Here is a 22,777-nt window from a genome sequence, read left to right on the forward strand (position 1 = left end):
CCTTTGTATGTGGCCAGGCTGTGTAAAAGTCTCACACATGTGGTATCGCCATACTCGGGAAGAGTAGCAGAATGTATTTTGGGGTGTAATGTTGTATGCATATGCTCTGTGAGAGAAATAACCTGCTAATATAACAAATTGTAAAAAAAAAAAAAAATTCTTAATTTTGCATAGAATTGTGGAAAAAAGTTACAACTTAAAAAAACTCACCATGCTACTTACTTAATACCTTGGAATGTCTATTTTCTAAAAAGGGGTCATTTGGGGGGTATTTGTACTTTCCTGACTTGTTAGTGTCTCAAGAAATGAGATAGGCCTTCAGTACAAAAGGTGTTATCATATGTGATCAATTTTCAGTGATTGGCACCATAGTTTGTAGACTCTATAACTTTCACAAAGACCAAATAATTTACACTTATTTGGGTTATTTGTACCAGAGATATGTAGCAGTATAAATGTTGGCCAAAATTTATGAAGAAAAATTACTAATTTGCAAAAAATTTAGCACAAAAAATAAAAAACCCACTAGTGATTAAATACCACCAAAAGAAAACTCTATTTGTGTGGAAAAAAGGAAGCAATTTTCATATGGGTACAGTGTTGCATGACTGAGTAATTGTCATTGAAATTGTGAGAGTGCTGAAAGCTGAAAATTGGTCTGGGCAGGAAGGGGGTGTAAGTGCACTGTATTGAGGTGGTTAATATGTGTATTAGGGAAGGAGGCATTTGAACCTACCCATTAATTGCCTCATATAAAGTCCCAATTTCTCCTCCCCTTTTTGCTAATTGATAAAACCATTGACAGGTATTGTTCTCACCTATGTCGTGAACTCGACTATTAGTTACCTGTAATGTTAAGGAAAAAAAATAAATAATGATTTTCAATAAAAATATTGAAGCATAAATATCATAAATGTATTTTCTTAATAGATTTTTATGATTGTATACATATTAAGTGCATATTTAGTAAATCAGTCATGGGTATATTTACATCCTATGCGAATGTACATATGCATTTTTTTCTAGGCTTTAAATTAGAGATTTTATTTGAAAAAATCATAACTTTATTTTCTCAATAGCTTTTTTAAAGTCCTTGTTCCTATATGTGTATATGATCGGATTAAGCAGTGGAGTCATCACAGTGTAAAAGAGAGAGAGGACCCTGCTTAGAATATCTAGTTTTCCTTTTGTTGGAAACAAATACACAATGATTAAAGATCCATAAAAAATGCAAACTGTGGTCAGGTGAGAGCTGCAGGTCCTGAAGGCTTTCTGTCTTCCTGTTATTGATTTAATTTTGAGAATGGTTAAAACAATATGAATATATGATATAACAATTATTACAAAAGGGATTATGACACCGAAAAAAACCACTACACTAGCCTGAATTTGAATCCACGAAGTATCAGAGCAGGAAAGCTCAAGTATAGGTTGAAAGTCACAGAAGAAGTGATCAATGATGTTTGGTCCACAATAGTATAGACTACCCAAAGATATGGAATCAAGCAACATAATTTTGAATCCCAATAACCAAACTAGGATCACTGATTTTGTGCAAAATGCTTGGTTTATTGTACAGTTGTAATGCAAGGGTTTGCAGATGGCCAAATACCGGTCGTAGGACATCACGGTCAGTAAAAAACACTCTGAGGCCTCAGCATTTACAAAGAAGAAGAACTGGATGATACATCCAGCAAGAGACATGGTACATCCATCATGTAAGATGATATAAAGGAGGTTGGGAAGAATGTCTGTGGTCAGAATTATGTCAAGCAATGAGAGTTGGGTGATGAAGAAGTACATGGGAGACTGAAGTGTTTTACTCAGAAGAAATAAAACCACAATAAAAAGATTTCCAGAAAAAGTAGCACAGAATATGAAGAACAGTGCCACAAAAAACGGAAATTTGATTCCTTTAAGATTTGGAAACCCTGTTAGTATAAAATAGGTTATATTACTTTGATAGACCACCTGATAAGGGAATAGGAAGCTACATAGTTATTGAAATTTAAACCTATCCATCCATCATACATACATACATACCTTTTAATATATGCATTAGGGATGGAGGCAGATGAACCTACCCACTCATTGCCTCATATAAAGTCCCAACCCCCTCTCCCCTATTCTTGTCTTTTAATATATACATACATACCAGTCAAGTGGTTTTAGTCTGTTGAAAGGCTAGACAGATCATTATGTAATAAGTTACTATGGCGTAGGAGTATTGCAGGTCTGTATAATTCTGTGATAATAATACAAATGGTAGCAGTACTCTCCAGCACAACCTTTCTCAACCAGAGTTCCATGGAACCCATGGGTTCTTCCAAAGTTTGTTAGGGCTTACTTGAGCAAAGAACAATTTCTTCCTTTCTGATATGCTACCACTGCCACCAATGATGGCCTAAAGGGGGAAATTTTTCCACTCACCACCAGTGTTAGAAGCATTTTTTCCACTGACTACCAGTGTACTAGGGTCCTTCACTGGTCAGTATTGTATGGGGAGACTTTTTCTCTGACGATTAATGTGAGAGAGTACTACTTTTTTTTTTCCTTGTCTGCCTTTCTTTTATGGCCACTTATATTATTTGGTTCCATTTCATTGTCATTACTATTATTCTCCTTAACAATTTTGTCAAATACACCAGGCCCAGGGTGTGAAATACGCTATCTACACCACATCCTTTATTTTTTTATTGTATGGCTTATATCTACAGCTTACTGTTTATACTAAACTCTCTTGAGCTGGAGATATACCGTATATACTTGAGTATAGGCCAAACCGAATATAAGCCGAGGCACCTAATTTTACCACAAAAAACTAGGAAAAACTTATTGACTCGAGTATAAGCCTAGGGTGGGAAATGCAGCAGCTACTGGGTAAACAATGCCTATCTGCAGCCTCACTGTGCCCATTTGCAGCCTCACTGTGCCCATTTGCAGCCTCACTGTGGCCATTTGCAGCCTCACTGTGCCCATCTACAGCCTCACTGTGCCCACCTGTATCATCAGTGCCCATCTGCAGCCTTATTGTGCCCATCCATCTGCAGCCTCACTGTGCCCACCTGCAGCTGTACATTTGATAACTAAAACAGCAGGTGTCTCCCGCTGTGTCATGCAGTCTGTTCGGCCGCCGTCCAGTGTAACAAAGCCCCACCTCCTCCTCGTCCGTGACAGACACAATACTGGGAAACTGTATCAGTGTTCCATCAGTGTTCCGTCTATTACGGATGAGGAGGAGGTGGGGCTTTGGTACAATGGATGGCCGCAGAACAGGCTTCATGACACAGCGGGAGACACCCGCTGTTTTAGTTATCAAAGGTACAGCTGCAGAGGGGCACAGTGAGGCTGCAGATGGGCACAATAAGGCTGCAGATGGGCACTGATCATACAGGTGGGCACAGTGAGGCTGCAGATGGGCACAATGAGGCTACACCCTCACTCGAGACCCTCACTCGAGATCCTCACTTGAGTATAAGCCGAGGGGGTGTTTTTCAGCATAAAAAATGTGCTGAAAAACTCGGCTTATACTTGAGTATATATGTTAATGGTTATTAGAAAGGGTTCCCTGAGACCTGAAAGTTATATAAATAATTTTTCCATGTTAAAAGTGCTGAAAAAAGGTTGCTCTAGTATATCCACCATGGCAATGGGCTTCTAACTTCAGCTTGTTCAATTAACCATTGAAATAAAAAACCCAGAAGCTGGTTGGTTTCTATGCAGAGCTGCACCAGATTTTGCACTCTCCAGTTTTAGTAAATCAATCCTATGGTGTCAAACCTGCCTACTGCATTTGTGATGGATTACAAAAAATAAAAAATCAGACCTCTTCTCTTCTCTTTCCCCACACCTCATCTCCATAACCCGTCCTTGTGTACAGGCAAAGAGCACAGAAATGTATGAGCTTTCTGTCAAAGTCAACACATATTTTTGCTTTTATAAAAGAAGTATAACAAAACTATTGCAATAGTACATTTAGAAGACCAAAGGGAGCAAATAAATAAAGTTCATTGTTAAGATTTACATACACTTCAACTTCTGTATATCAGTGCTCAACTGTGTTTTTAGAAATGTAGTAATGCGGCCACAATCATCTTACACAAAAGGTAGTACTCCTTATACTTGTCCAGTTCTTATCTAAAGCCTCATACAGCACAATCGCATTGTTCGCCAACAAAACCGTGAAATTTAGTCCAAAGGGCGTTGGCCAAAACTTGTCTTGCATACACACGGCCACACAATTGTTGGCCAACAAATACGATTGTAGTGATGTAGTAGACATACTACGTTGTTTTTCAGCTCTTTAGCGCCACCCTTTGGGCTCCTTCTGCTAATTTCGTGTTAGCAGAAGTTTGGTGAGTGTTGATTCGTGCTTTTCATTTTGCACTTTTCATTTCACACTTCTTATTTTGCTTTTTTAGTTTGTTTCTGAACGGTCGTTCGTTAACCAGCCATGTTGCGGAATTGGAGGAGATAACATGTTATTTATTATTGGCCTTGGAGTTATTGCTTTGACATTATTTTTTTGGTTGAATAATAATTATTTGATTTGGTATATTTTCTATATTTTTGGATGCATAGAATGCACTTTTTGGTTAAGTTCTATTGGCAGATAGCATGTCTAATTTTATTTGCTTTCTTTTTTTTAATGCACAATAAAAAAAATATGTAGAATAATACTTGGCTATGTGTTTTACTTCAAATGACAGTTTGGGAGTAGGCAGTTACATTTAAAAAAATACGACAAGGGACACCAACATAGTTGTATCTTTGATCTTAAAACTATGGGATAATGGTGTAGTAGTAACTTGTCCAAATAAATAAAAAAAAACATAATAATATTATTCTTGATATCACTAGAAAAAAAAAAAAACTCTGAAAATTCGTTTTCAATAACTCCATCAGTATCACCAGTAAAGCAGCTTCATTATTATCCCATTAAAGAAGAAGAGAATTGTGCACTGCATTTCGGGATTTCATAATTTGCCACGTCACGAATGTTAATTCTCCATTACGAACGCTAGTTTACAAGACCGACTGCTTCTGGCTCGTCCTTGCTTTCGATGCATGTTTGTACTTTGGACTTTTGTCCAACGGACTTGTGTACACATGCTCGAAAAATCCGAAAACACGCATTTGTCCGTGGAAAATTTTAAAACCTGCCATCCAACATTTGTCCGTGGAAAGTCCGACAACAATTGTCCGATGGAGCGTACACACGGTCGGATTTACCGCCGACAGCCTGACATCGAACATTTCCCCTTGGAAAATCCGATTGTGTGTACGAGGCTTAAGCGGAAACACAAAACAGCAAATCTACTCTGCATCGTGCCATGAGCTCTATGTTTTCACTCATCTCCAAGCAATTGTTACATACTGTACCTCAATTCCATGTGTGTTGTTAGTGATGTTGTCTGGATGTAATAATTTACTTTTAAAATCCCCGGCAAACATGGCCAGATCCACCGTAATAATTTAAATGTAAATACACCACTGAGATTGTTACATCGATCTGAAATCCTTTTATACATTTGCTGCAATGCTGCTCTGCTTTCCACATTGATAATTAAGCCTTAGAGAAATCTTTAGGGATTCTTTTTTTGTTTTTCACACTAGATTTCTCCTGACGCACGCAATTTATTAAACTTATTGAGATGTTACCACTTGAGGATGATGCCCAGTAGGAAATATTCCCTAGGCCTGGTCCACACCTATGCATTTTTTTTTCTGCGTTTTCAGTTTTGCAGAAACACACTACAGGCCATATAAAATGGTTTCCTATGGATGTAGTTCACATCTGTGCATTTTATGGAAAGGGCCAGGGACTTTTTTTCTAGTTTTTGGTTCCATAGACTTCAATGAATCAAAAATGTGTATTGTAAAATGCAAAATGCACCTGGAATATGCAAACTGCAACCTGCATAGGTGTGAACCAGGCCTGAAAAATGTTTTAAAAGTTTATAGCGCATATAGGGGCTTATTTACGAAAGGCAAATCCACTTTGCACTACAAGTGCAAACTACAAGTGCACTTGGAAGTGCAGTCGCTGTAAATACGAGGGGTAGATCTGAAATGAGGGGAAGCTCTGCTGATTTTATTATCCAATCATGTGCAAGTTAAAAAATGCTGTTTTTTATTTTCCTTGCATGTCCCCCTCGGATCTACAGCGACTGAACTTTCAAGTGCACTTTCAGTGCAATTTCAAGTGCGCTTTGCACTTGTAGTTTGCATTCGTAGTGCAAAATGGATTTGCCTTTAGTAAATAACCCCCTATGGTTTGTAGAGGCTGCCCCTCTCCCTCTGCTGCTGCATCACATATAGAACAAATAGGGGGTTATTTACTAAAGGCAAATCCACTTTGCACTGCAAGTGCACTTGAAAGTAAAGTCGCTGTAGATCCGAGGAGGACATGCAAGGAAAATTAAAAAAACAACATTTTAGCTTGCACATGATTGGATGATAAAATAAGCAGAGCTTCCCCTCATTTCAGATCTTCCCCTTAGATTTAGAGCAACTGAACTTCCAAGTGCACTTGCAGTGCAAAGTGGATTTGCCTTTCATAAATAACCTCCATAGTGTGCAGGTATTATTCACCAGTTCAATACCGGGCACTTTCACTCCTTTCCTGCCCAGGCCAATTTTCAGCTTGCAGCACTGTCACACTTTAAATGACGATTGTGCGGTCTTTATTTTGGTGGTATTTATTCACCAGAGTTTTTTCTTCTTTTTTTTTGCTAAACAATGAAAAAAGACAGAACATTTTAAAAAAATTAAAACATTTTTCCTGACGCATCATGGCAGCACACACAATGGGTTGTGACTCCGCCTCCACAACCTGATAGGACTGGTTAGCTATAAGTTTTGAAGAGGAGCCCACCGCTGCATTCTCCTTTTTTTCCTCACCTAGATGGTTGGACCGGTAAAAGCTGAAGAACCCCTTACCGCTTCGCCCCAGCTAGGTTCAAGCCTCTCCTAGTTGGAAGCCCTGCTGTACAGTCTCTAAAAGAGCTTTATGCAAGGGAACCCCACTCTGGTGGTCTCAGGGGTTAAAAACAAAACAATCCACCTGTGCCTTACAAACCTTAAAGAGGTTTTTGGTGACATCTGCAGCGGCCTCCAGGTACTAGCTTTCTTTCCTTCTCTGCCCTCTCCTGACATGCTGTATTTCTTTATACACATCTGTGTAAGGGGGGCTCCAGGTGTGCTGGGCGCTGTAGTCCCACAGCGTCTTCCTACTATGCATAGCTATGCATAGCACTGGCTCCAGGGCGCACAGGATCTGACATAGGCGGCGTTAGGGCACGCCAGATTCCAAGATGGCGCCGGACACCGCAAATGGCCACTGCGCATGCGCGGTCGTGACGTCAGAGCCACCGCGACGGCGGTATATTTAAAAACGAAAGAAATCTGTCATTTTGCCTCTGTGAGCCCCAGAACATCACCACAGTGCTGCCTTGTGTTTATTTTTCTGATCCCTGACACTGGTAAGTCTGGAACTCTCATCCTCTCTGCTAAAACTCTGCATTTCTATTCTCTGGGCACCTCCTGCCTTTTTAAAAAAAAAAAAAACACACATACAAACTTTTTTCCTTTCAGATACACTCTATCTCCTTTTTATGGAGGCCGCTGCTCCAGCAGACCATCCACGGGCTACAAGGTAAGGGGGGACAGACATTAGGTAAGTAGTGAAGAGGAGTAAAAGAGAGCCTTGCCACTAATGCTATATTATTTGATAGCTCTGGCAGATCATCAAGATCAACGCACTCCAAACGCAAGGACCGATCACCTTCAAAACATTCTCAGTCCAGACGGAGTCGGTCAAGAACCTCATCCCACCACCATAGAGATGAGACTTCATCCCGCCAAGCTCGCGATGACCATCGCACCCATCCTGCGGCAAACGCCTGCTGGGTTTGCGGAGCAGTAGCACTACCCGCTAAGCTAGTCTGCCAAGTCTGTTTGGATGAAGCAACCCGTGAAAAAGAAGCGGATGCAAGGGAAGCATCCAATATAATAAAAGAATCTGTGAAAGAGTCTATCATGCAAGTGGCAGCCCACGAATCCATCAGACAGGCTTCAATGGCCTCAACCTCTTATACGCCGCAAGATCTCTCCCCATCAGCCTCCCATACTCTTCAGGAAGACTCCCCAGAAGAGGAAGAAATTCTAATACCCACTTCGTTTGATTTTGCGCTTATAGACCCCTTCGCAAAATCTGTAAAAGAGGCAATCGGTTGGGAAGAGGAGAAAGAGGCACCACGCAAATTAAGAAAGTATTTTCCTAACCTGAAAAAAGACCCTGAAACCTTTCCTTTTATTGAAGAGCTAGAAGAGCTAATAAAGGATGAGTGGCAGAAACCAGATAAAAAAACCAGTCTGAACAACAGGATAGCAAAACTCTACCCATTAAGGGAACCAATGGTGAACCCTCTAATTTCAGCTCCTGTAGTAGATTCCTCACTAATGCGTTTGGCGCGACATGTAACTCTCCCGATCGAGGATGCCGTTACCTTTAGGGATGTAATGGATCGTAAAATAGACCTCGATCTTAAGAAAGCCTATTCAGCAGCAGGAGGAGCATGCAGACCAGCGATCACTCTGGCAGCGGTCGGCAGAGCGATTACCTTTTGGGCAGCCAACATTGAGAAATTGTTGCTAGAGGCAGCGGATCAGGAAAAAATCATATCAGCTATGCAAGAACTTAGCCTAGCAGGAGACTTCGTGGCTGAAGCGGCCGTGGATATCATAAGATCTTCAGCAAGGGCGATGTTGGCTTCAGTAATGTCAAGGAGAGCACTCTGGTTAAAACCATGGGTCGCAGATGCGACTTCTAAGTCGACCTGGTGTAGGATTCCCTACGACGGCACCAACTTATTCGGCCCTAAACTAGACACAGCGATTTCAAAAGTTACTGGAGGAAAGTCTGGCCTCATCCCTTCCGATAGAAGGCCCAAACAAAGAAATCCACCGTTTAGACGCCAGTTGCCAGAAAGATACCGAGAGGCAAGATCTTACAAACCAGGAAGGGAATTCAAGCGAAATTGGCGAAATCCCCAGTCGTCCTTTGTGAGGGTGCAAAAACCTAAAGTCCCCAATTCAGGAGAGCAGCAGAAGTCATTTTGATGGCGTGCACGCCCAGCCCGCGATAGTAGGAGCGAGGTTGAGGCGATTTACTCAGACTTGGGAAAATCAAATAGGAGATGCCTGGGCGATTTTCACCATCCAGGAGGGTCACAGATGGTCATTCAAACACAAACCTCCAAAAGACCACTTCAGACTGACCAGAACACCATCTTCTCTACCAAAACGAAAGATTCTGACCAGTTATATTCAAGAACTATCGCAGAAACAAGCAATCATAGAGGTTCCTCAGGAACAGAGAGGTTTAGGATTCTACTCTCCGCTTTTTTTAGTAGCAAAAAAGACGGGAGATTTGAGGCCAGTGCTAGACTTGAAAGACCTAAACGAAACAATTTCAGTCGAATCCTTCAAAATGGAGAGCCTCCAGTCCATATTACTAGCAATAGGGACAAAGGACTGGATGCTCTCGGTCGATTTGTCCGACGCCTATCTACATATTCCGGTGCACCAAACCTTTCAGAAATACCTACGCTTTGCAATAGGTCATCAGCATTTCCAGTTCCAAAGCCTTCCATTTGGCATATCGACGGCTCCCAGGACCTTTACAAAGGTCTTACTCCCGATCATAGCTCTCCTAAGAGAAAAAGGTCTAAGGGTATTGCACTATCTCGACGACATCATCCTCCTGGCCGACAGCCAACAAGTTGCCCTCCAACATCGAGCAGTTCTAATTTCTACACTTCAACAGTTCGGTTGGGTAATAAATTGGGGAAAGAGCAGTCTGGTTCCAACGCAAAGAATGGTCTTCTTAGGCGCAGAATTGGACACCAGTTCCAATACGGTCGGATTGCCTCAAGAGAAGATAGGCCCATTGATTCACAAAATAAAGAACCTTTTGGCGGCAGAACATCTTCCTGCCAGAATGTGTCTGAGCATCCTGGGCTCCATGTCCTCGACCTTCCTAATGATCCAGTGGTCCCAGTGGAACTCAAGGGTCTTTCAAAACGCATTCCTGTCTCAATGGGACGGGTCCTCAATGAAGCAGAGAATAATCATCAGCCAAGCAGTAAAGAGATCGGCATGGTGGTGGACACGGGTCAGCAACCTATCATGCTGTCGTCCCATAGTTCCTCCACTACCAGAAGTGGTCACGACGGATGCCAGTCTTCAGGGATGGGGAGCACACTACCAACATCACGGAGCACAGGGACGTTGGTCTTTCCGCCCACACGGCATAGTCTCCAATGTCCTGGAACTCAGAGCCGCCTGGCAGGCTATTCTAGCATTCGGACCATACCTAGAAGGGAAAAGTGTTCTCTTACGTATAGACAATACAGTAGCGGTAAATTACATCCACAGACAAGGAGGTACCAGGAGCAAGACGCTCATGGAGGAAGTGCGTCCCATACTCGAGTGGGCTCAGATCTACCTGACGGATCTGAAGGCGATTTATGTTCCGGGTATACAAAACCAACTAGCGGACGACCTGAGCAGGAAGTTTGTATCGAACAACGAGTGGTCTCTCAGTTCCCAAGCCTTTGCTCTCATCACCCACAAATGGGGGATGCCCGACATAGATCTAGCAGCAACCCCAGAGAACAACAAGTGTATTCAATTCTTAGCGAGGAACAATTATCCGACAGCAGCAGGGATCGATTGCCTTCACCACCCATGGGAATTCCACCTGGGATACATTTTTCCTCCAATTCCCCTAATAGCCAGATTTCTGGCCAGGCTGAGGAACTCGACATCCACGGTCATAGCAGTACTGCCCTTCTGGCCAAGGAGGCCTTGGTTCGCGACTATGTTACAATTGAACACAGAAGAGCCGCTTCCGCTCCCGTTGAGTCCGGAGTTACTCTCTCAGGGTCGATTCCTGCACCCGGCACCAGAACGCTTACACCTAACGGCATGGAGGTTGAAAGGGAAAGGCTGCTGGATAAGGGATGCTCACTCAGAGTAGTGGCCACACTGCAACAGGCCAGAAAAAGATCAACAAATGGCACGTACAGCAGGATCTGGGAAAGATTTACCGCATTTGCCCAGCAACATTCTTGGGATCCGTTATCTCCTTCAGTCTATAATATCCTGGAATTCTTGCAGCTAGGCCTGGAAAAGGGCCTGGGTGCGAGCACTCTTAAAGTACAAGTCTCGGCACTGTCCGCAATGATGGGAACTAGATGGGCCCTAGACCCGCTCATAGTTCAGTTCTTGAAGGCATGCATGAAGATAAGGCCGCCCAGAAAACCAGTCTTTCCAACCTGGAATTTGTCCACCGTGTTAGAAGCTCTATCAAAAAAACCATTTCTTCCCCTGCAATCAGTATCCTTATGGGATCTGACGCTCAAATTATCATTTCTGATCGCAATAACGTCTGCCAAACGAGTCTCGGAGATGCACGCTCTATTAATTAAAGAACCACATCTAGTTCTCTACCCGGATAGAGTTGTCCTCAGACCATCAGAACGATTTATACCCAAAGTGACGTCTACCTTCCACTTTAACTCGGAAATCAATCTTCCAGTTTTTCTCTCTAATGAAGGGCATCCACACCCCCTAGATGTCAAGTCTACCATTGTTGCCTACCTTGAAGCTACTGAACCATTCAGAAAGGTCGAAAACCTCCTAGTCATTCCACATGGCCCTAGAAAAGGGCAAGCAGCTTCCCCTAGAACAATAGCGACCTGGTTGATTAAAATCATTAAGAGGACGTACAGTATACAATCGCTCCCAATTCCGGATGGTCTAGGGGCCCACTCGACCGGAGCAGTGGCCACCTCCTGGGCAGCGTACTGCAGAGTGTCAGCGGAAACTATTTGCAAGGCAGCAACTTGGTCTTCTAAAAACACGTTCATGTCACACTACAAAATAGATCCGGCTCAATTAACCACTGTTGAGTTCGGAAGATCAATCATTCAATCTAACTCCTCTATACCTTGTACCTGAGTAAATAAAATGCTCTAAAAGCACCCACCCATGTAGCGAGTTATTTCCCATTGTGTGTGCTGCCATGATGCGTCAGGAAAACGGAAAATTGTATACTTACCTTCCGTAATTTTCCTTTCCTGACGCATCCCATGGCAGCACACGGAATCCCACCCTTCTAAGGTGATAGTTACTAAGAATGCAGCGGTGGGCTCCTCTTCAAAACTTATAGCTAACCAGTCCTATCAGGTTGTGGAGGCGGAGTCACAACCCATTGTGTGTGCTGCCATGGGATGCGTCAGGAAAGGAAAATTACGGAAGGTAAGTATACAATTTTCCGTTTTTTTTCGGTTCTGTTATACAATTTTACAAATAAGACATTTTTCTTCTTCACTGATGGGCACTGATAAGATGCACTGTTGAGCAACAATGAGGCTGTACTAAAGGGCACAGATAAGGGGGCACTGATGAGCACTGTTAAGCTGCACTGATGGGCACTGGTGATGCTGCACAGATGGGCACAGATAGGCAGCCCTGATTTGCTGCACTGATGGGCACTGATGGGGCTGCACTGATGATCATTGCCCTGATTATCTGTGCAACTGTCCCCTGTAACTGGAAAATCAGTTACCAGCCTTCCTTTCCTCAGACACCGACAGCGAAAGGAAATGCCGATAGCCTTAGGACACAGTGCACCCCCGATCGCAGCGCTGCGCACCCCCCCAGAGGGTGTGCACGTGCGGTGCAGTGTGAAGGATGTAGTATGATGTCCTGTTATGAAGCGTACACACGGTCTGACTTTTCGGCTACAAAAGTCTGACAGCCCATCTGACAGACTTTCGATGGACTTTTGGCGGACTTGCGGCGGACTTTCTAACGACCGGACTTGCCTACACACGATCACACAAAAGTCCGACGGATTCGTACGTGATGACGTACACCGGACTAAAAAAAGGAAGTTGATAGCCAGTAGCCAATAGTTGCCCTAGCGTCGGTTTTTGTCCGTCGGACTAGCATGCAGACGAGCGGATTTCTCGGTCCGGCGGAGTTACGACGTAAAGATTTGAAGCATGTTCCAAATCTAAAGTCCGTCAGATTTGCGACTGGAAAAGTCCGCTGAAGGTCCGGTGAAGCCCACACACGATCGGATTGTCTGCCGGATTTGGTCCGTCGGCGTCCGTCGGACCAATCCAGTCGAAAAGTCCGACCGTGTGTACGCGGCATTAGAATGGTAATGTAAAGGGAAAGGTGTTAAGTAGGTTTTAAGTAAAAAAAAAGTTTATACTTTTTTTCCCCTTTTTTTGGTAAAAAGTTTTTGTTAATATTTAAACCAATTTTAACCATTAGTCAACTACAGTGAGTTTTCATTTACTCCTTCCTCCCTTTTACCCTTAGCCTGCTATTTTTATGATTTTTGCTATTTCAATTTTTTTATCAATAATAATTAAACTCTTTTAGTTTTCTTTCAGTTTGTTTGTCATATTTTTCAGTGACATAGATTTAACCACTTCCAGACCGCCCACCGTACATATGTTGTGGCAGGGCGGCCCAGCTGCGCAAAATCTCGTACCTGTATGTGATTTTGTGCATGCGGTGTAGGGGGCATGCGCATGCCACCAGAGCGCCGCTTCCACTGTGATTGGACACAGGGGGAGCCAATCAGCGGGTCTGGCAGCCGCATTGAAGATACAGGGAGCAGCGGTGTGCCTATGTACACAAGGCCCACCGCTGATCTGTCAGTGAGGAAAAGAGAGATCTTCTGTTTCAGCTAAGCTGAAACACGATCTCTGTTTTCCCCAGTTTAACACTCCCCCCTACATTTAGAAATCACCTCCCTAAGGACGCACTTAACCCCTTGATCGCCCCTAGTGTTAACCCCTTCCCTGCCAGTGTCATTTATACAGGGATCAGTGCATTTTTTTAGCACTGATCACTGTATTGGTGTCACTGGTCCCCAAAAAGTGTCACTTAGGGTCAGATTTGATTTTTCTTTTTAAAAAAATAAAAATAAAAATGGCATAAATCTAACCTATAGTTTGTAGATGGGATAACTTTTGCACAAATCAATTAATATACACTTTTTGGGATTTTTTTAACCAAAAATATGTAGCAGAATACATATCGGCCTAAACTGATGAAGACATTAGATTTTAATTTTTATTTTATTGGGAATGTTTCATAGTAGAATGTAAAGAATATTGTTTTTTATTCAAAATTGCTGCTCCTTTTTTTGTTTATAGTGCTAGTGATCAAATACCACCACAGGAAAGCTCTATTTGTGGGAAAAAAAGGATCTACATTTTATTTGGGTACAGCGTTGCATGGCCACGCAATTGGAAGTTAAAAGCAACGCAATGCTGTATCGCAAAAAATGGCCTGGTCAGGAAATGGGTAAAATCTTCCGGGGCTGAAGTGGTTAAAAAAAACAAAAGAATTAAAAAGATAAATGAAAGGATCTTTTTCAAATAACTTTGCCTAGCCTGAAATGTCATTTACATGTCCTTATAAATGGACAAATTATACAACAAAAAGCATACTTTTTGTCTACTGTAAAACCACTGTTTTTAAAATACATTTTTCAATTCTTTCTTAGCTTTTTTTCTTTACATTTTATAGAATATTTAATTATTTTTGCAAGACAATATTGATCAAAGAAATCCTTGCTGGGGGCGTGTCCAAGATGGCAGAGTGAACGGATGTGCATTTTAGAGCCCTGCTGCTCCATTGATCCTGTACTCCATCTAACCCGGTCATCTGACGCTGTGTGTCGGCTCAATCAGCGGTGAATGCCTTATAGACAGCCTGGATGAGCCAAAGGGGGAAAAAAAATGAAATTCCCGCCCGAAATACCACCGGAGACCAGCCCCACTATCTGGAGGCCTAGTGGACAGTCGCCTCGTGCCAACATGGCGTCGCAAACAGACACACAGGAGGAGCCTGCTGCACCCGCTCCAGGCATTCCAGAGGTCGTGGCTGCGATTGCCACCTGCCAGACGGCTGTTGCCTCTTGCCAGGCGGCCCTGACCACCAAAATTAAGGAGGTACAGATGGATGTGGGCCTCATCCACCTGGATAAAGTTCGCTTCAGGCTGGCCGCGGTGGAGAGTCGGGTGGGGCAGGTGGAGGACATGGTGGGAGACAACACTGTTGCAATCCAGGGTTAAAATGCTGGAACACAGAGCCGAGGACTCTGAGAACAGATGCCACCGGAACAAAATCCGAATTGTAGGACTGGTGGAAGACACTGAGGGTAAGAACCCCACTGTTTTTGCAGAGGGGTTGCTCCACTCTTTGCTCCCTGCAGCCCACCTATCCCCTTATTTCATGGTGGAGAGAGCCCACAGACTGTCACCACAGCCTGACCCACAAGGCTCCCCTCCCCGCACCTTTATCATGCGCCTCCTTAATTTTAGAGACCGGGATGAGCTGCTTAGAGCTGCTAGAGCGGCGGGGGAGCTGACCTATAGGAACAACCGCCTGATGCTATTCCATGACTTTTCCATTGAAACACAAAAGCTCCGACGCTCATTTGATGCAGTAAAGGCAGGCCTCCGCTCTAAAGGGGATTAAATATAGTGTACTCTTCCCCGCCAAGTTACGGGTGATCGATGGGGAAGCTGTCCGCTTTTTTACTTCACCAAAAGAGGCGGCTAAGTGGCTGGACACCGTGCCCCCTCTGGGGTTAAGACCCGCCAAACTATTGTTAACTTGTTTGTTCCACTAGATGGCCAGGTTCCTTGGGCTATACTGACTGTGACTATACTGTTTGCATGGCAGATCAGCATTATTTTACTGGATATGGGGTTGGCTGACTCCTTCCTATGAAAGATGTGCCTTAATGCTGGTGGCACGCTGATAGCCGGAAGCTAGGGCATGTGCCACCGCACATATTCTGCCGGAATATAAAGTTCTCCATACTCACCTGCTGGATGTTTCCCCCAGCACGAAGCTGCCTGACTCTGCCCAAACTTGGCAGGGGAGAACCAGGGCCATCTTTACTATTGATTGGACCCTGGGCAAAACTTTTCTTGGGCCCCCCCATGCAGTTTTGCTCTCCACCTACTCTGAGACAATAAATAACAGCTAGACTCAAAGTCAGTTCACTGAATCAGATCAGGCAGCTATTGCGATTGGTTGCCAGAGGTTACAGTGTATCATTACCGCTCACTGCCTGGTTGCTAGAGGTTACAGCACACATTACGGCTCACTGATTAGTTGCTAGAGGTTACAGCACATGATTTCTGCTTGTTGATTGGTTGCCAGAGATTACTGTCGATATGACCTCAGGGAGACATGATATACTTATCAATGCCGCCAGCTGCCGTTATTTACATATGAATGCTGCCGCTATTTACATATGAATGCCAGTAATTTACATGTAAACACACGGTCTGCAGGTGAGTCATCTGTACACAACAATAGGACAGAGCTGGGCAGCATTAGTAGCAGCACTTCACACTGAGATATTGGGACACAGCACAGGACTAAAACCTCAAGGGACGAGGGAATTTAAACCAGGATAGTTGGCAAGTATGAGGCAGCTGCTTTGGGCCCCACAACAATGACAGGGCCTAGGGCAGCTGCCCCTTTTGCCCTGCCTTAAAAACGGCCCTGATCAGGGAGCACTAACATGTTAAAATCTACATTTTTGGCTATAAAATTATTTAAAACCTACAGAACATTATAATTTCTGGAAACGGTGTCCCTGTAGAATAAAAAGATGGTGGTTGCAATTTTTTTTGTGTTGCCTGATATTTGCCCAAATGTTTATCAAATTTACATTTTTAAAGGGAAAAAAAGAACCCACTACAATGAATTTTATTGCACGCAAACACAATTTAATCAGCAATTTGTTTTGTAAAAAAATTAAAAGTTGAAGTGTAGAAATAATAGATACCAAATGTGTCTGGCCGCAAAGCTGCTTGTGTCTTTTAAATGGTGAAAACTAATTATGGTATTGAAAATTTATCAATAAGCCTTTATACCTAATCAGCTTAGACTAAGCTGTAAATGATGGCCCTAGAATTATTCCTCTCCATATACAATGAAGATTGTATATTCAAAAATGGTATTCAAAAAAATATTCAAAAACAATAACATAGAAAAAATAGAAGAGCTTATTAGTATATCACAGGAAAGAATGTCTAAATTCACCTCCACATGGTATAACTGGATACAATTCAAATCCTCCTTGGCCTACGAAGCAACTTTTGTATAATCACGGAAAATAATGCTCAACAATAGAATACACTAGGCATTGGAGGAAGAAAGATAGAAACAAAGAAAAGGGAAAACTCTGATACAAAAAGAACCCCTCCCTCCTACTCCCCCCCTCCTTTTTAATTTAATTTATTTTTATTTTTTTATCATTACAATATTATTCAAAAATAGGCACAAACTGCAATTTTCTAAACTCACATTACTAATGTAAGCAAAAATTTGAATATCACATCTACAAACTAGAAAACAAAATAAATATATAAATGAACAATACAGTATGCATATCTCGGTAAAGTACTAAATGACTCCTAAATAATACTATCCTTTTTTGCAAAAACAGAATATTTTTCTCTATCATTGTACCTTAATGCTTACAAATGTTACATTGAAATGTACAATTTTTGTATGTTCACTCAATAAAAATTTATGAAACAAAGAAAAAAATGGTGGTTGCCAACTATGAGGAGATGTTGCTAATCTTGGAAATTATGGTTTCTTTTTTGTATATTAATGATTTTAAAAGTAAAAATAAAATGTGTAATGTTTATGATATATTAGCGTCATCTCATTTTTACCAATAGAGTCCGCATTTCTTCTCTTTGGATGCATAGTGACAATTTGGATTTGGTGCAGTGGTAGCTTCCTTTATGGGTTCCTATAATGAATGCTATCATTACAGATATTAACTCTATACGGTCATCAGAATACAATACATTTTGTTATAGTGGGCCTTTAAGTGTAGGGCTAAACAGCATTTAAACGCTTCAGCCCTGGAAGATTTGTCTGCTGAATGACCAGGCCTTTTTTTTGCGATTCGGCACTGCGCCGCTTTAACTGACAATTGCACATGCGATGTTGCACCCAAACAAAATTGACGTCTTTTTTTTCCCACAAATAGAGATTTCTTTTGGTGGTATTTCATCACCTCTGCAATATTTATTTTTTGCGCTATAAACAAAAAAGGAGCAACAATTTTGGAAAAAAAACACAATATTTTTTTAATTTTTGCTATAATAAATATCCCCATTTTTTTTTAAAAAAAAGCTAATTTTTTCTCAGTTTAGGCCAATATGTATTCTTCTAAATATTTTTGGTAATAAAAATCGCAATAAGTTTATATTGACTGGTTTGTGTTATAGCGTCTACAAAATAGGGGATAGATTTATAGCATTTTTTTTTTTTTACTAGTAAAAGCGGCGATCTGTGATTTTTATCGGTACTGCAACATTATGGCGAACACGTCGGACACTTTTAACACATTTTTGGGACCATTGGCATTTATACAGCGATCAGTGCTATAAAGATGCACTGATTACTGTAAAAATGTCATTGGCAGGGAAGGGGTAAACATTAGGGGGGCGATCAAGGGGTTAACTGTGTTCCCTCTCTGTGTTCTAACTGAAAGGGGGAGGGGACTGTGTAGGGGAGATGACAGATCGCTGTTCATACTTTGTATGAACATGCGATCAGTCTCTTCTCCCTTCAGAGAACCGGGATCTGTGTGTTTACACACACAGATCCTAGTTCTCGGTGTGTCACGAACGATCACGAGAGCCCTGCGGTCAAAAGTACATTTCAGCAAAGACTGGATGTTTGGCAAAGTCTTGGATATAAAAGAATAGAATATTCACTGTAGGCAGTGTGGCTACGACAATTTAAAACGGGTTGTAAACCCTCAAGGTGTTTCGCCTTAATGCATAGAATGCATTAAGATGAAACACCTTGAGGGTTTACAACCCCTTTTAATTGTGGTAGCCACACTACCTACAGTGAAATGACAGATCCCCTTTCAATTTCTTATTGTAAAAAAAAACTTGGGGATCCTGGGTGAGGTCACTTCTACATGGGGCTTTAAAGTGTACCTGTAATGCCGCGTACACACGAGTGGACTTTTCAACCGGACTGGTCCGACGGTCTATCCAACGGCCTTTCGGCAGACTTCCGACGGACTTTCCTAACGAACAGACTTGCCTACACACGATCACACCAAAGTCCGACGGATTCGTACGTGAAGACATATGACTGGACTAAAATAAGGAAGTTGATAGCCAGTAGCCAATAGCTGCCCTAGCGTCGGTTTTAGCCCGTTGGACTCGCATACAGACGAGCGGATTTTTCATCCGGACTCGAGTCCGTCGGAAAGATTTGAAACATGTTTTATTTCTAGGTCCATCGGACTTTTGGGGAAAAAAAAGTCCGCTGGAGCCCACACATGATCGAATTGTCCGCCGGAGTCCGGTCCGCCGGACCAAGTCTGCCGGAAAGTTCGCTCGTGTGTACGCGGCATCAGAATTACATTGGTACTTTAAGTTGCAGAGGTTCCCTCAGAGAGAAAGTGTCTTTGTTGAGGTAGTGGCAAACTCTTCTACATTTGCATAGGTGTGTAGGAATCCTTGAGATAAGATGTTTATATGTAGGTAAGTTGGCAAGCTTTTCTTCTGATAAACTGTAAATAGATCCTTTTTTTTTATTCAACAAAGTGTGAATTTTGTAAATTTTGCTAAAATGGCCTTCACTGTTCTGGGAAGACTTCCCACATAATTGTGTCTTTGGGAATTTGTGCCTATTTGTGAGGTCCAGGTACTGATGTTGGATGAGAAGATCTGGCTAGAAATTGACACTCTATATCTTCATAGTAGGTGTTCCGTATTGTTGAAGTTAGGGCTTTGTACAAGCCACTCGAATTCCTCTGTACTAAACTGATATGCATGCAGTATATGAAAGCATTTCTTTATTAGTGAGGAGCAAACACTTGAAAAAAAAATCCAGAAACCCCAAGCATAGCACCCGAACCCAATTGAAGTCGATAGGATTTGAGTTTAGGAGTTTTCTAGTTAAAAAGGGAATGGGTAGCTAGGCCATGTAATATATCAGCCAATGCAAAAACAAAAAAACAATAAACATACACAATCCTGGAACATCTATTGATCTGGTGAAGCATTGGGGACTTTACATAAATTTGATACGTTTGGGACTTTATATAGATACTCATGTATGGTGCAGCGCCTCCTAAAATGTATGTACACTGTTTGATTTCTTATTTGACACATAAAAAATAAAGCATTAAAAAAGAGAAACAAAAAGTTTATTCTCAAAATTTTAAGCTGTCTGTTTTGAGTTTGATGACAAATTTGAGCAAGGCTTTCTTGATCTTCTGGTTCCTGAGGCTGTGGATAATGGGATTAATCAGTGGTTTCACCACGATGTACACCAAAGACCTATATTTGTTTATGCTCGCTGTGCTGTCATCTCCTGGTACCATGTATACGGTGATCAAAGTTCCATAATAGGCACAGACAGTAGCCAGGTGGGAGCTACATGTGGAGAAAGCCTTTCTTCGACTATAAGCGGAAGATGTCTGCAGGATGATGAAGAAAATGTACATGTAGGTTATGATTATAAAAGTGAAAGGGCAAAATATCACAAATATGGAAAGTTCAAAGTCTTGTAGCATCAAACTGGATGTGTCTGAGGTGGACAGTTCTATGATTGGTTCTAAATCACAGACAAAATGATCAATATAATTAATTCCAAAGAAGTTAAATTGAACCACCACCATGAATTCACTTGATGTTAACAGGGTAACTAAGAACCAGGAGCCAAGAACCAACTGGAGGCAAACATGAGGGTTCAAAAGTGAAGCATAATGCAATGGTTTGCAAAGAGCCAAGTATTGATCATAGGACATAACAGCAATCTGAAAACATTGCACAAATCCAAATATACCAAAGGTATACAACTGAGTAATGCATCCAACAAATGATAGTCTTCCTTCCTCAATGAATGGAATGTCCAGCATCATGGGGACAAGACTGGTGGTCAGTAGGATATCTGCTGTGGCCAAGTTCTTGAGGAAGAACATCGGGATTTTAAGAGGATCAACAGTTGTTACCACAATGATAATTATAAGGTTACCACAGAGTATGATAAGGTAGGTTAAAATAACCACAATAAATAATAGGGTTTTAAATTTGGCCAGGCTACGAAACCTAAGTAAATGAATCTGTGTGACCTGAGTCTGATTGACCTCACACATTTTTTGTGCATAGAAGATTAACTACAGCCACCAGCGATTATATGTGTTTTTCTCCTGTACGATAAAAATGAAGTATGAAATGGTAATGTACAAGGATATCATGATAAGAAATAAATATACATATACTTTTTCTTTATCAGATTTTTTGTTTTGATAACAGATATGTTAAAACAGGAACGAAATCCTAGGTTAACTTTTAGGAACGTGTTATGCCCCGTACACACGGTCGGACTTTGTTCGGACATTCCGACAACAAAATCCTAGGATTTTTTCCGACGGATGTTGGCTCAAACTTGTCTTGCATACACACGGTCACACAAAGTTGTCGGAAAATCCGATCGTTCTATACGCGGTGACGTAAAACATGTACGTCGGGACTATAAACGGGGCAGTGGCCAATAGCTTTCATCTCTTTATTTATTCTGAGCATGCGTGGCACTTTGTCCGTCGGATTTGTGTACACACGATAGGAATTTCCGACAACGGATTTTGTTGTCAGAAAATTTTATCTCCTGCTCTCCAACTTTGTGTGTCGGAAAATCCGATGGAAAATGTCCGATGGAGCCCACACACGGTCGGAATTTCCGACAACACGCTCTGATCGGACATTTTCCATCGGAAAATCTGACCGTGTGTACGGGGCATTACATGTTACAGCCATATTTAGGGAGTAACTCGTGACATGTTCCTAAGCACTCCAACATTCATCCCCTGAGCCACGGGTTCCTCTCTCCCAACCTTGCCAGTTGTGCAGGCAGAGAGATCTGTGAAGGAATAAACTACGGGTCCAGTCTGCCACTGTGGCAAATGGCAAATTGACTAATGCCATGTACACACGAGCAGACTTCTCGTCAGACTGAACTCCGAAGGACTTTTCGACGGAGTACCGACGAAACGGACTTGCCTACACATGATCCCACCAAAGTCCGATCATTTCGAACATGATGATGTACGACCGGACTAGAAAAGTAAGTTCAGTAGCCAATAGCTGCCCTAGCGTCGTTTTCGGTCCATCAGACTAGCATACAGACGAACGTTTTTTCAATAGGAATAAAGTCCGTCGGAAAGATTTGAAACATGTTCTATTTTTAATGTTCGTCAGATTTTTTGACAGAAAAGGTCCGATGAAGCCCACACACGATCGGAATGTTCCAAGAATTTGCTCCGTCGGACCTTTGATACTGAAAAGCCCGGTCGTGTGTATGCGGCATTAGAGTTCTTTATAGTTCTCAAGAGACTAATGCCGTGTACACACGAGCGGATTTTTCGACCGGACTGGTCCGACGCACCGAGTCTGGCAGACAATTCGACCGTGTGTGGGCTTCATCGGACCTGCAGCGGACTTTTTTGGTCGAAAATAAGACAGACTTTAGATTTGGAACATGTTTCAAATCTTTACGTCGGAACTACACCGGACCCAGTTCCTATCGAAAAGTCCGCTCGTCTGTATGCGAGTCCGGCGGATGAAAATCGACACTAGGGCAGCTATTGGCTACTGGCTATGAACTTCCTTAT

The 22,777-nt window shown here is 42.2% G+C and overlaps 2 protein-coding genes across 2 annotated transcripts; both read right to left on the minus strand.

Moving 5' to 3' along the window:
* Positions 1-1,056: 1,056 nt before the first annotated feature.
* On the minus strand, positions 1,057-1,803 carry LOC141134809 (olfactory receptor 10A7-like). Its single transcript, XM_073624244.1, has one exon. It carries the CDS (start codon positions 1,801-1,803, stop codon positions 1,057-1,059), a length of 747 nt encoding a protein of 248 aa, XP_073480345.1.
* Positions 1,804-20,317: 18,514 nt separating this feature from the next.
* On the minus strand, positions 20,318-21,262 carry LOC141134250 (olfactory receptor 1f45-like). Its single transcript, XM_073623827.1, has one exon. The coding sequence runs from the start codon at positions 21,260-21,262 to the stop codon at positions 20,318-20,320; it is 945 nt and encodes a 314-aa protein (XP_073479928.1).
* Between the last annotated feature and the right edge of the window lie 1,515 nt (positions 21,263-22,777).

Source organism: Aquarana catesbeiana, linkage group LG03 (assembly GCF_042186555.1).
Source record: "Aquarana catesbeiana isolate 2022-GZ linkage group LG03, ASM4218655v1, whole genome shotgun sequence".
Taxonomy (NCBI): Eukaryota; Metazoa; Chordata; class Amphibia; order Anura; family Ranidae; genus Aquarana; species Aquarana catesbeiana.